The sequence below is a fragment of the Poecilia latipinna genome, unplaced genomic scaffold (genome assembly GCF_001443285.1).
Source record: "Poecilia latipinna isolate Pla-1442-1.1 unplaced genomic scaffold, P_latipinna-1.0 Scaffold367, whole genome shotgun sequence".
NCBI lineage: Eukaryota > Metazoa > Chordata > Actinopteri > Cyprinodontiformes > Poeciliidae > Poecilia > Poecilia latipinna.
In genome coordinates, this window is record NW_015112983.1 from 144097 (window position 1) to 158260 (window position 14164).

The window sequence follows — 14164 nt, forward strand, 5'->3', positions numbered from 1 at the left end:
TCCTGCATAGCACTTTAAATATATAAAACCAAATATTGCATCCAAACAGTCCTTTGTATTTGAAAAAAGTATGGACACTGATATTGTGTCAGTGTGGTTCAATAAATATTGTGCTGCAGTCCATAACTCTCTGATTACTTTCCATTATGTTGCACAAAGAAGCAGAGCAGAGTGTTCTCTGCCAATTTATGCCAAGAATTTATCTTGGCATAAATTCAGGGGTGAATTTCAAATTTGAGTTCATAATGTGAGCTTTCCCAACTTCTTTACACACAAAATGTAATGTATCCACGTGTGTGTAAAATTCTGAAATTAAAAAAAGTGACAATTTCTCAAACGAAATCAAGAAAAAAAACATGTTTAACAAATAGAAAGAAAATTTTTATATCACACATTATCTAAAACTAGAAAACTGTAATCTGATTTAATTCTAGAGGGTGAGGGAAAAAAGATGTTACTCTATGGTTTTATTTAGATTATCTTTCCTACATATAACCAGGCATAATCTTGTGATTCCTTTTTGCTCAACTCAAACAAAGAGATGTAAATGGGTACCTTAGGTACAGTTTTCTCTTCTCTTTTCAGTAGGGTTGCATAATACAATGCAAGTTGCTCTTTTTCGCAATATCACTGTATCAATAAGGATATCACAAACAACTTCCTGGTATGTAACATTAGTTGCCTAATTATTCAAATACCTAGCAGTCAGGCTCTCTATATATGTAATATATTTGTTTAATGCAGCCTAAAATGTTTCAGTCTCGAGAAACATTGATGTGAAACCAAAATTTCATTTTTATCCCTTCCATACCCCCCAAGTAGCTGTATAGATTTATTGTTTTTGAGTCAGTGTTTGCTATGAACTCAAAGTAGACAAATGTTAGTACTTTAGTCGTTTGTCAATTCATCCCAAGTCACATCATTATTGCAACATTCACCAATATGATCGCACGAAACATGTTTTCCTAATGTTGTGCAATCCTAGTTTTCAGCAGACGAGACAAAAAAAAAAAAAAAAAAAATTAAAAAAAACAAAAGAGCAATGACGGTCTGCTTCACTCACTGTTTTGGTGTGTTTATATGGATAAGTTTAGATTTTCAAAACACCTGGTTTCTCAGAAACATAAAAGACGACCTCTGCTCCATACTTACATGCAATGGAAAATTTAGAGAGAAAAATAGCCCTTTAGCCTGACCCTGTAAACACCCGTCTTTGATGATGGAGCAGAAAATGTCGAGAATGCTTATGTGACAGCAACATAACAATGGACTATCAAGGGAGGAACTCTGGCAGTAGCTGCAGATTTTTTTCCAATTTAAAAAAAACCCAAAACAAAAAAGAAAACACCTAAAGCCAGAGAGAATAACACAATCTTACACGTAGATGAATGTAAATGTGAAGTCAAACAGAAAAATACATGTATAGGAATCTAACACAGTTTGCCAACACTGGTGGTAGTTTACAAGTTTTAAAGGGAACACAGGAAAGAGACATGTCGGTCCTTTAAAGCAAGCTTCATAAAACAGCTAACTGCTTCAGTCAATAACCACCCAGATTGACAAATAAAGCCATCAGCTTTATTTGGAGCAGTGATCAATACGAGAAAGACATCTGCAGCTATACGTCGAGGAGAAAGACAAATATATTTAAACAAAGGAAAGCGTGTGGGGGGTTACACAGCCGTTCAGGAAATTTTAACTCGCATCAATGCAAATTACTTTTGGCTTCTGGAATCCATGACACTGTGTTAGGCATTTGTCTTTTAGGGCATTTAATGGACAGGAGCAAGTATAAGAGAAGTCTATCATTATATTAAGATCTTATTTTTTTAAATAAAACCTCAAAATAAAAATAAAAAACATGGGAGCATGCATTGTGGGAGATTGTATACTACAATTTCTAAAGACTACTTCAAGAATTACCGGATATCCACTTTACAGACTGTTAAACAACAAAATAAATAAATAAAAAAAATACAACACATCAACATAAATGTCACTGGCAGAGATTGTAGCATCTGTGCTTCACATCCACTTGGGCCCTCGTTTTCCATTAGGCCCCTTTGCACTCACATCTTGGTGTCTGTGCGGCTCATGGAACGTTGTTGCAGAGTCCGCACTGGAAGTGAGCTCAGGGCCATTGTACTGGTGTAGGGCTCCTCTGGGGGCTGTAATGCATTTCATACCATCCATCACCGGGGTGTGGAGGGCAGGAAACATTGCTTTAAGAGCACACACAGGACACAGATGGAGAAGCAAGACATACAGATATGCAGAGATAGCAGAAGTTTGGCAGTTTGTTGATCAGAGGGGGGATTCTGGGGAAATAAGCTTCTGAAAGCCTCCAATAACACAATTTCTTGAAGATCTTCTAAGATTGCTTGCAAATATGCAGCACGATGAGTAAAAGAGGACAATTAACTAATAAGGTGTCATTATGATGTTGCTGCATCCAAGTATCCGTTTGGGGTTCTCCTCTCTGCAGTGCACGGCGATTAGGAATCTTTCAGCTCCGCAGCTTAAGTTCTCAAATCTTTGTACATTACAGACATTATAGACAGCACTAAGGCAATATGTGCATGTTGAAATGTCTTCCCAAATGAAAAAGGAAATACCAAGGAGGTGCATGGGGATGGGGGCTGGGAAGCAGAGGAAAGGACATAAAGAGCAGCCTTGGCTGGAAAGAAACAGAAAATAAGGTCTTAAGATTTCCATTTAACCTCCCCGCAAACACAAGCATAAAAACACAAAACCATCAGGAAAACTACTATTTCCTTTTGTTTTGAAGGAAGAGCGTAACCCTAAAGATGTAAGCTCCACAAAGACAGGGCTGTAATTTGCCAGCCACTGGGTGGAGTGCAACAGAGTTAAAGATAATGTCAGCGCCCAAATATATCAAGATGGAAGCCACAACATGTTTGATCGCAAATGCTGGGGGAGGATGTGTTCAAAAGAGAAGTTTTGCCTCTTTTTTGGAGTTTTCCATGGAGCAACGATTAAAAAGCTGTGGCTGGCGTCGGTGTATCATTAAGGTTGCCACCCTTTCCTGAAAAGTCGGACCCCTGTGCTCCAGCTTCTGGTTTTCTAATGTTTGCCTGATTGTCTTACTGTCTGACTGGTGAGCTCAGGCAGCTTCAGCTCCCTGACAAAGTGCCTTGAAAGGGAAATGAAAGCGCAAGGCCTCGTTTCTGCTCAGACTGGCTGATGTCTCCTTTAACCTCTGCTCAGTCACCCTGGCACCCTGTCTGCCCTTGTCTCCTCCTGTGGTTTCCATGTCTGCCCTCTTCATCCCTTATTCTCCGTTTTCTCTCTTTTCACACATTAAGACACACAACGGCCTCTCCCTTGTCTGCTGTCTGTCAAGGGTTCCCTATCAAAAACGCTGGACCCCACTTATTTAGAGATCATTAATCATTCTGTGTAGGACAGGAGGCCCTTTAATCCAGTCACTCCCCCCGAACCTGACCAAGCAGGCCGCAGTGCGGCCCTCCACCCTTATCCCCCATGGTGTTATCAAGTTTCAGTGGTTGTAACTGTAGCACAATAAACAGAGAGGAAAGCAGCATTCGGTGGGGGTAGAAGAGGAAGGGGCTGGAGACACAAGGCAAGGAGAGAGGAAAAACTGTCCGTTCTTCATTACATTTTATTGCTTCACTCTGAGTAAAACATGCTTACCAGGATTATCTTTATGGAAGAATACTGGATCCATCCAATAGCTGTCTCTAACCAATCAAATGAATCTCTCTGAAATAGAAAACCTTTTTTAAATGAAAAACCAACACTTCATCTAAAATATACTCACAATACCTTGTGCTTTTATTGTCAACCAGGTGCTGCCACTTTCCAGAAGTTGTGGGGTGTTAACTAAAGGAAAATGAGGCCATATCAAAGAGCCAGCGAATGTTCCCATTGTGGTGTGGTGTTTGTACAGAAGGCCTGCCTGTTACGAGCACCAGTGTGAGGCTGACCAGGGGAGTAATATAATGCATACATGGATCCCCCCTGAGCCCATTCATGGTGTAATTGGTGTGGACAGAGCTCTGGGTCTCTGGGTTACAGTTGGGGAACTTCCTCTAATGTCCTGCTGGGAAGCCACTTTTCCCACACTACAAATCCCATCACAGCTGCAACAAAAAGCTAAATCTGGACAAAAGATTTTTATTTTTTTATTATTTTTTTTAATATTGGAAAATTGGCAAAGGAAGATTTATATTTATTTGTCCTTAAGGAATTTTTATTTTGTTTTTCAAACTGCGCATAGCATAAGTTAACAAACGCACATCATTTTCATTCAAGACAAAAAGAAACCCTCCTCATTTTCAAGAAACATAATTTGTCATTTTTGCAACCTTGATCAGAGCAACGAGGAGATCTTACAACATTTCTCACAACCTTAATCGTTCATCTTTGTCATCTCTCTTTTCATTTTTCCAACTATTTTCTCATGTTCCCTAAAGCCTTTCCGAGGCCAAGCAAGAGCTTAGGCTCAAACACACAAATTGTGCTTATGATTTCAAAGATTTGAACAAACCCAGATCTCCTAGCACCTCAGAAAACAAATGTTTTGCATTTTATTTTTTAAACTAATTTCACCCCTTTAAACCAATAGTGCTTTTTTTTTACATGTATATGCAGAGTGATGGTGCTTGAACCTGTTTAGTGTAAAACGCTGCAGAAAATGCAACAAGAAATTAAATTTTAAAATGTATTGATTACCTCTGAGTTTGACAGTAAATTAAATAAAAACATTGACGTTGGCCTGGCCTCAGAGTAAACTTTAAACCCATTTTGAGTGTGAAACTGACCAAAATTTAACTTCCCAACAATTAAAGTAAAACTTTGATATATGTAGGAATTTTTCCAAATAAAATAAATAAATAAAAATCACTCTGAGTAGAAACTGACAGTGTAGCAGTTGAACAACTCCAACTGTCAATTAGCTAGTTGGAAACAAAATAAATCAGTGAAGTCTCCAAACATAAGCTCTGCCAGGACAATGACATTCTTTAGAGCAGGAGTAGAAACTACAGGAAGAAGACTCGGCCAGCTATTTTCAGTGTCAGAATAGGTGTTTAAAAATGAAGTCAGAGGAAACACGAAACGGTTGTACAAAGCTGTAAAAAGGAAACTGAATTTCCTTCAGCAGCATGTTGCCTGTTCATTCAGGCCGACACAACGTGGAGTGAGATGTCAGCAGATGAATGGAAAATGAAATAATTATAGAAAAATCACTTTTCCTTTTTCCGTTTGGAGAATCTGATTCTCTTTGTCACACAGAAAGCATTATTAGACCCTCACCCTAACAGTGCTAACCAACAAATAAAGATATTAAAGACAGCTTAAAATGCCAACTATGTAACCTTTTGACTTTGTACTGAAATAATAGTGGAAACCTTCCATTAGTTGCAGAGCTGTGTAACGCTGACTGCTCTCTTGCTCACACACGCAATTTTGCTGACTGTTCTAATATAAATAATGATTCATTATGAAAAAAGTTGTTTTATCTACTTTGTTGTTTTTGGACTGTGGGAGGAAACTGGAGTACCTGGAGAAAACCCATGCATGCACAGGGAGAACATGCAAACTCCATGCAGAAAGACTGGGGCTGGGAATTGAGCCCAGAACCTTCTTGCTGCAAGGCAACAACTCTACCAATTGCGCCACCGTGCAGTCGCTTTTTAACCAATAAAACACAAAATAAATCAATTTCCATTTTAATCATCTCAAATATTAATACTAGTAGTTTTTATTTTAACAAAACTACTGGCATTTATTCGGAATGAATCTTGTAGAAAAAAGTCGAGGAAATCTTGTGAGTAAATTACATTTTCTGTCATTATTTTTGGTTTCATTTTATTTGGACGGATGCCTCTTTTTTTTCGTAACCTGAAGTGTTTTTCAGTGGTTTTGATTTTCAGTGATGTAGAGACACATTTCTGCAACTTTTGGGTGTTTTTGAGAATTTTCTTCTTTGATTGTGAATTTAAATTAAGACCATAATTTTTTTCAATGTATTTAGCCAGTAGAAAGACAAATGTGTTATTTCTGATTTTTTTTTTAAAAGAAATCAAAAATGGATTAAATTGGTATCTGCAGGTCAGAGCTTAACAAAACTCAAGCTGAATCTAAACAGTAAATACATAAAGGAAGAGAAATCACTTGCCCTTCTAAATGGTGACATGCAAAGGTTTTTTCATAGCTAGAGGAAAAGGAGGAACTGTTGTGTTTAGTCCCCTCCCCACACCCTTCTGTTCTTGACTAGTGATTTCAATGAACAGGAGCCTCTCTCTTTGGCTCTGTCCATCACAGTCTGTGGCCATTAATCATCTCGAGAAGACAGCGCTGAAAGGCAGTTGGCAGCATCAGTCTTTTTTCCCCTTCATCATGTAATCCAGCAGACTAATTTACACCACCCCTAATTCGCAACCCCACTTCTTCTCCCAAGCACCCCCACCCCTTTCCACGATGACACAGCAACTGGTTATCCAAGCATGACAATGCCTCTACAGCTTAATCGAAATCCTTAAGGCGGTTAATGGTGACAAGCCAGATTGAGGCTTTTTCCTTCCCTGCAGAGAGTAGAATCGAGACAGGAGAACCGTAATGGATCTAATGAACAGCAGTCGTAACTCATCAGGGCTATGTAGACTCCTCCAATGTGGGCAGGTCTAATCCATTTATATTACATGTACATGTCAGGCCATTAGCTAATGTTTGCTCCTGCAACAAATAATTAATATATACATGAGGTTCTCGGGTTGATTAAGGCTGAGATCATGCTCAATAATTACTAAACAACAAACACAACTGAGTTCAGCTGTGAATGCAAAACAAGCTGCCAGCAGAAGATGAGAACTATTATGAAAAGTTGGCAAAAAGGTAAAGGTTGAAGAGGCAGATTGTGAGAAGCTTCTGCTTTATCTGTGATCCAGAGAGCATCAATGGGCCCCCTCACACTATTTAGGACAGCTGCTGAAATTCCTCAACCATTAACACACACAGGCATGTTTTTAAACTGCAGAGGCAGGAAATGGGAATCCCTCGTAATTTTTCCTTCCGCTGTTGCTTTCCTTTCAAGACACAGAGGCCCCTTGCCAAGGTGGGAAAAAATCACCTCACCATTTGTCTCCCGTCTCAAGAGTCTACTGAATTTTGCTGAGCCTCACAAAATAAAATGGTATTTCTAAACTTTTTACTTAATAAATTACATTTGTAAATCTAATTTTTTATGAAATTGAAAACAAAATGAAAACAAATTCAAATTCTTTTGTGAGACTTAAATGTAGAAGATGTGAACTCAGAACTTGAAGAGTGACAGTTCAATCAAAAAATAAGATTAAAAGTCAAATAAAACATTTTAGAGAAAGAAAACCTAAAAATCATCAAAGTATGAAATCACAAAAGAAGTCTGCCCACAAATGAATACAATTTTAGGTAATCTCCAGAAGCGGCAGTATTGGTTGCTAACTGTTGACCCTTGCACTCCCTCACTACCTAACACTTGTACAAGATGACACAGGAACGTGATCCGTGCAAGCCGACTCCTCTAACGTTTTCTGTAACACACATCAGAAACATAATTTGGCTCAAACTCCTGAACAGATAAACAGCAGAACTCATATTGTTTTTAAAATCTAAACTTAGGAATGTAAAGTTTATAACCAGGTTGAGAGAAGTTGCGAGAACTATGTCCTGAGTCCAAAGACGCCACAAAGGACCTGAAAAACTTAAGTCTCTCTGGTCTGCTCAATCCATTAGAGTCCAAACAAGAACTCCAGGTGTCAAGACCAGATCAGGGAGAGGTCGCTCTTTTGTAAATGGTGCTTTGGCAAAAAACGAGCTCAAAAATCTTACATTTTTGTGGCATTTTTTGTAAAAAGAAAAAATGAGTTACAAGGCCTGTAGCTCGTTTTTAGTCTAAGTTTCAGAACATCAGTATGTGTAGCCTGTTCTGGAAATCAGCCACCAAACACCCAACAATAAAATGATTACATTTACTAATAGCTGCAAGAGATGGTTTTGCTTGCATCTAATTTTTAGTGCATAACTTTTTTTATACTGTGTTTAATGCTATTGATGATGTCAAATGTAAATATGGATAGAGCATCTGAGGACCGTTTGTATGAAGTTTTAGAAATAAACTTGAAATGTTTCCACATTTAGGCGTCCCAGAAATATGTAACATTCTGGGTTGAAAATGTAGCACACTAGCAGCAAAACATACAAGTAAACATGAATGGACCAAAACACGACCAGGTATCGGTAGTTTTTTTAATTTTTTTCTTTAACGACAAATACTTGATTTGTGTACAACTACAAAAAACAGAAGGACAATTCTTCATTATTTTAAAAATGTTTCACCAACAACACTTTGAAAATGTGGTGAGCATTTGTATTTACCCTCACCCAAGTCAATGCTTTGTAGAAAAACCCAACAAGTACATTTCAAGTTCCTGTGGGATGCATTTTTATCAGCTTAGTGCATATATAGACTGCAATTTCTGCCCATTTCTCCCCATCGTTTCGGTTCAGTAAGACTGAATAAGAAGTATCCGTAAATAAATTTTAAGTCTTAGAACAGACTCTCAATTGGTTCTAGGTCTGGGAGATTGCAACACACCAATACTCTTTGATCTAAACCAGGGGGTTTTAAATCCAGGCCTCAAGGGACTGTGTCCTGCAAGTTTTAGATGAATCAAATGGCTGAATCCCCTCCTCAGTATGCAGCCAAGTTCTCTTTAGTCCTACTAATGACCTCATTATTTGACTCAGGTGTGCTGAAGCAAAGACGCATCTAAAAGTTGCACGATACCAGCCCCTGAGGCCTGGAGTTGAAGACCCCTGAACTAAACCTTTCCATTGCAGCTCCAGATGTATCTTTAAGGTTGTAGTCCTGCTGAGATGTAAAGTGCCAGATCTTCAGCAGTCTATCTCATCTGATAGCAACTTCTAAACAAGTACTCTATTGACTATTACTTCTACATAGATATCAGAGTGAAGGGGGCTAAACACAAATGCAGAGCAAATGCTTCAGATCGTTTTCTGAAAACGTTTTAAAACAACAAGCACTTGTAGCATTTGAAAATTATACACTCCTTTTTGTAGGTCTAGCAGATTAATTTCTGGTTAAATACATAGAAATGTATATGTGACAAAAGATGAAGAGGTTCAAGGAGTATGAATACTTTTGCAAGATACAACTATCTCATAAACCAGAGCGCACACACATCCAGAGCACCACTGTAATCACAATGAGATTCACTGTGGGAGATATTACTTAAGCCAAATGCCTTTTATGGCAGCAGGTTTGTATGATGAAAGTCTTCCTGCATCAGCAGTGGGGATCTGAAGGGTCCTATAGTTTGTGCAGAAGCAGTTCATGGTCCCTGAATGCCTAACTCACAAGCATTTAAGTGAGTTTTGCCAATCTCGGATCTACTTCACTCTGCTAAGGGTCAGCTGAGGCAGAGCTCACCTGCTGAGATCTTATGGCCAATAATCTTAGGACTGGTGGCCAGACATGTTTCTGCCTGTCTGGGTGTATAAAATGTAAAATGATTTTGGAGCTGGTAAGTGACACTGCACACTTCTTAGACAAAACAGGCAGAAAATAAGGTGATAAATATTCAGTCCACACTGGAAATATGAAAAGAGAGCAAGTCCATCCGACTAGTGAAATACTCTTAAATGCAAACACCACAAACCATCCTCCTTTCAATGAACAAATCAGACCTACTGTTGTTCTGACAGACATGTAAAAACTGTTGGACACTTCTCTTTTTTTCAGAATGACAAGGGTTCTTATAAATTCTTAATCCTTTTTAGCCAATCCAAACAAACCTCCACTTTCTTCAATAGTTTTGCCACAAAATATTTTATCCCGTCTGTTGTTGCCGCTTAATGTTTTGTTCCTACCTCGTTTCTGCATGAAGGTAAAGAGATCATCCAGAAATTCCTTCCTTTTTGGATCATTGTCCAGCTCATACAGCTGCAGGAGACACAGAAACATATCAGGGAATTAAATGCAAGTTTTGTGGCTGCTGAAAACAAGGATGCTTTAATACAAATTTCAGTGAACTGTGTCATTTTAGGCCCAGATTTTGTTGACTTTAACAAGCTCACCTTAGCAAAGTCTCTGGAGGCTTCTCCTCTTCCTCTGTTACTGTCAGCTTCATCTGTCCATCCAGCACTGCCATTCTGAAACACAACAATAAAAACAGAAAACATAACGGTCAGAAAAAACGTAGAAAAAAATTATGCCAATCAAACAGAGAATTTGTATGAACAAAGGTGGAGTAGAACCAAAACAATGCATCTCAGAGACGTATCAAATTTTAGTTGCTGTGAATGAACTCTGGACGTTATTTCTTCCAAAAATGTTCATATGATTCTTTTCGTTTTACTGCAGGTCAACACATTTGTGCTGGACTCAAGGGAATAGAAGACAAAGCTATAAATTAGCTAAAAACAAACATCCAGCTATAAAAACCAGTGAAAAAAACCCAAAAAACTAATGTAAACTTGGAGCAAAAGAATGCATTTATCCAGGGGTTGAAAGAGCAACTTCTGGAGTTATTGTACTCCCGATCTCTTAAATACCCCTCCCCCTTCATCCTCAAACATCTCCATTTGACCTAAACCATCTGCATCTGGACCTGCCCTGCCCCCACCCATGTCTTCCGACCCAGCTGGATACACGGGCCCCCCATCCTTCAATCTTAACGCAGCTGTGACGGGTGGCCAAGTTCATAGAGTGTAGCTGGCTGTCAGGAGGGGCCAGAGGAGGGTGGGCTGGTCACTTGCCTTAGCGTGCATCTCTGCAGGCCTGCACATACGCCCACATACACAGACACAAATGCGCAACGGCTAATCATCAATGTGTGCATGTTTGTGAGTGTAGGAAGGAGGAGGGAGGGGGGCATAATGGCCCCACAAGACGGGAAGAAAGAAAATAAAGGCAGAAAGGAGTGCACGGTATGTGCAGACCAGGAATGTCTCTTAAAGACAAAACCTATAAAAGCATCAGGAATCAAAACAAGATCCTTTTGGAGGGAGACGTTAATAGCTGCAGTGCGGGGTCTAGTTTCAACCAGGAGCCTATTGGTCAGTGACAATTACAGGCCCTGAAATGAGAGCCAGGAGGGCAAAGGTTGTCAAGGCCTCTGAGAGCAAGTCATTTTCACCCTCTCACTCTCGTGTGTCTAACTGTTGTCAACATTCATGCACCCAAAACAAATATTCATCAGCCATCAACCTGGACAACCGCTGCAGATGGTCTGTTTCAAGGTTAACAGATAAACGCATGAAGAGTTGTGAAAGAAAGGCAGTCGTGCCCCCCTAACACACACACACACGCACAAAGTGCTTTTATAAACAACATACATAAAATATATATGTCCAACATATGTTTCTAAGGCAAACGTTTTTAAGCCTCGAGTGTTAAAAAAAAGTGCTAATATAAAACATTATATATTAGCAATATATAATTGCATAATTATATTATGCATATTAAATTGCATAATCTATGACATGTGACAAAGATTACTACTGGTTGATCATGTGGACATGAAACATACATTGTGTGCAAAGGTCTATAAGGCCTCCAGATGCAGCGTAATTTGATCGCTTTGTTAAACTTTAACCTTTATGAATGTCATGACTGAAGATACTTCAGATTTTAAATATGCACATAGAGCCTGTCTATACGTTTCTGACCTTGTTGTTTAGGCAGGTTTGCAGTTGTGCTGTTTGAAAGCTAAAAGATATTTGCATTGGAAAACATATGATAAAAGTGCCACCTAAACTAAAAAAAAAAAAAAAATCTAGTTAGTTAGTATACGCTGCTGAGCATGACAGTAACAGCTGATCAGATCATGACAAACTAATCTGAAATGCTGTTTCACAGCACTCTCCCTTTGAGGAAGCGTATCCTCACAGCATGGTTCTGCACACACCAATTTTTACCATTGAAATGGTGCATTTAGAGTGGTGTGCAGGGTTAGTTTTCTTCCATACATGTTTGTTGTGTTCCTTTGGCTGCTTCTGTGATTAATGCTGGGTTTATAGTTGTGCCATTGTGCATTTTGCAGGGGTAAAGGTGTTGTGACATCAAACGAGAATAACGGTCTAAAGTAACACAGTGTTACTATGTAGTCAATGTCAGACTCGGGCTTTTTACAAGTTGTCTGTAAAAGTAAAATTTTGAAACTGACAAATTTGTTACAAGGACAGCATTAAAGAAGAACCTGGTGTAAAAAAAAAAAAAAGGGAAGATGTTTAGGGAAACAGAAGTTTAGATCGACATGCAACTCATTGCATAAACATTTATTTTACTTTAACCCATGAACTAAAAAAAATACTAGGCTATGTGACTTCTTTAAAGCAAATGGTCATTTTGATGCGATAATCAGAGATTCCACTTTTGACTTGCCAAGTTCAGCTACCGAAACATTTTTGTTTCCCTCTCAATCCATAACATATTTGAGAATTAAGAACATTTTCAAAGAAAAAATATATATATTTTTTTAATGGAAAAACCTGTGTGAATGTAATTAGTGGACACCAAAAGTTACCAAGTACTTTAAAACAAACTTGACTATAGAGTGGGAGGAGAGAGGCAGTAAAGCCCGTGTTAACTATAGTGGTAAATCAGTAGAAAAATAATTTAGGTAAAGATCAACCAGAAGAAAACCCATTTGCTTTCTTTAGGAATCATTTTCATCCTATCCTCCTGTTACACAAGTGCTTCAGAATATCTGAAACACATCTGGGAAGACACAGATCAATAACTTCAGCTCACTGAACATTGGTATTGAAGCAACTTTTTAGTTAATTTCAACTGCCACCTTAAAATGCAGCCAATCATTAAAATGAAAACCCAGTTAAAGCCCTGGACCCAAATACGAGATCATGAAGGTTAACCATTTTATTTCCTTTCAATTATTACAATCCACAGTTAATCATAAGACTCCATGGTAAATGTTTCTCGTTTCAATGTTTTGAATGTGAAACTGCTTTTATTAAATAGAATACTTTAAATGTGCAAAGCAACTCAAGCAGTTTGTTTATATCAGGAAATATTGTGGGTCAAATGACATTTTTGAAACAGAAGAAGAAACAACTTCTACAATTGGCTTTACTCAGACTCCCTTAACGTCAATGACAGGATATCTGATCCAACACCCTCAACACCCAAAGGTTTAGTGGCTGATCGGTCTTGGATGACCTAGTCTGGCTGGAGGTGCAAGTCCTGCTGTGGAGGGATCAGAAGAACCGGGCAAACAAAGACCTTTTGTTTAACAAAGAGGCCGGACACAACTGAGTCAATAAGAGTCACCCTTTTCGGACTCCAAATAAATGCTTGTTTTACATTTTACACCATGTTGTTTATATGGAGTAAAGCTCAGTCAGAAGTTAGTTTTATAGCATGCAAGTTTTGCATCAATATCCCTGTTCGAAATCCAAAATTAAAAACTTCAAGACACCCAAAGCTGGGAATAAGAGGGACCACTGTCGCTATCATTTCTGAAAGGGATCACTCCTGGCTGATTGAAGCAGTGCTGTCAAAAAGTGTTTCAAAGCCAAAGAGATGTGAGCAACTAAAACTTCACCACACGATGGACGCAATCAGCACTTTCTGCTCTTGTCCAGAGCCGACAGTGATGCGAATGCTGCCGGATTTTTACAAATCTCCTACTTATTATAACAAAACTCGTAATTGGATCAGCAAAAATTATTTCTCTTGACATGTGAGAAATAACCCTGTTGAAAAAGATCTATTTTATTTCACCTCCAATTAAATAAATATGCTGCGATTTACAATAAAATTTTTGCCTCTTTAATCGTTTTCTTTGTTGTATTTGTTATTTAAATTTGCTTCATCTTATTAATTAATAAAAGATGTGATATTTCTTCAAAAAATCTTACAGAAAATGTTAGTTTTTTCATGCTTATTTATATATATATATATATATATATATATATATATATATATATATATATATATTCTTATAAAATAAGCATGGAAAATCTAACATTTTCCGTAAGATATATATATATATATATATATATATATATATATATATATATATATATATATATATATATATATACAAAAAAAAAAATGTATATATATATAAAAACACTAAAAAAACAGTGAGACATT

The 14164-nt window shown here is 37.9% G+C and overlaps 1 protein-coding gene across 3 annotated transcripts in view; it reads right to left on the reverse strand.

The window, feature by feature from the left end:
* Window positions 1-14164, reverse strand: part of LOC106949855 (AT-rich interactive domain-containing protein 3B) — a 63891-nt gene that overhangs the window by 18036 nt on the left and 31691 nt on the right. For all 3 annotated transcript variants that reach the window (XM_015036393.1, XM_015036392.1, XM_015036394.1), the window contains exons 3-4: window positions 10123-10197; window positions 9916-9988 (exon numbers count right to left, since the gene is read on the reverse strand). In XM_015036393.1, the coding sequence (XP_014891879.1) occupies window positions 9916-9988; window positions 10123-10197 (148 nt within the window). The remainder of the gene's footprint in view (window positions 1-9915; window positions 9989-10122; window positions 10198-14164) is intronic.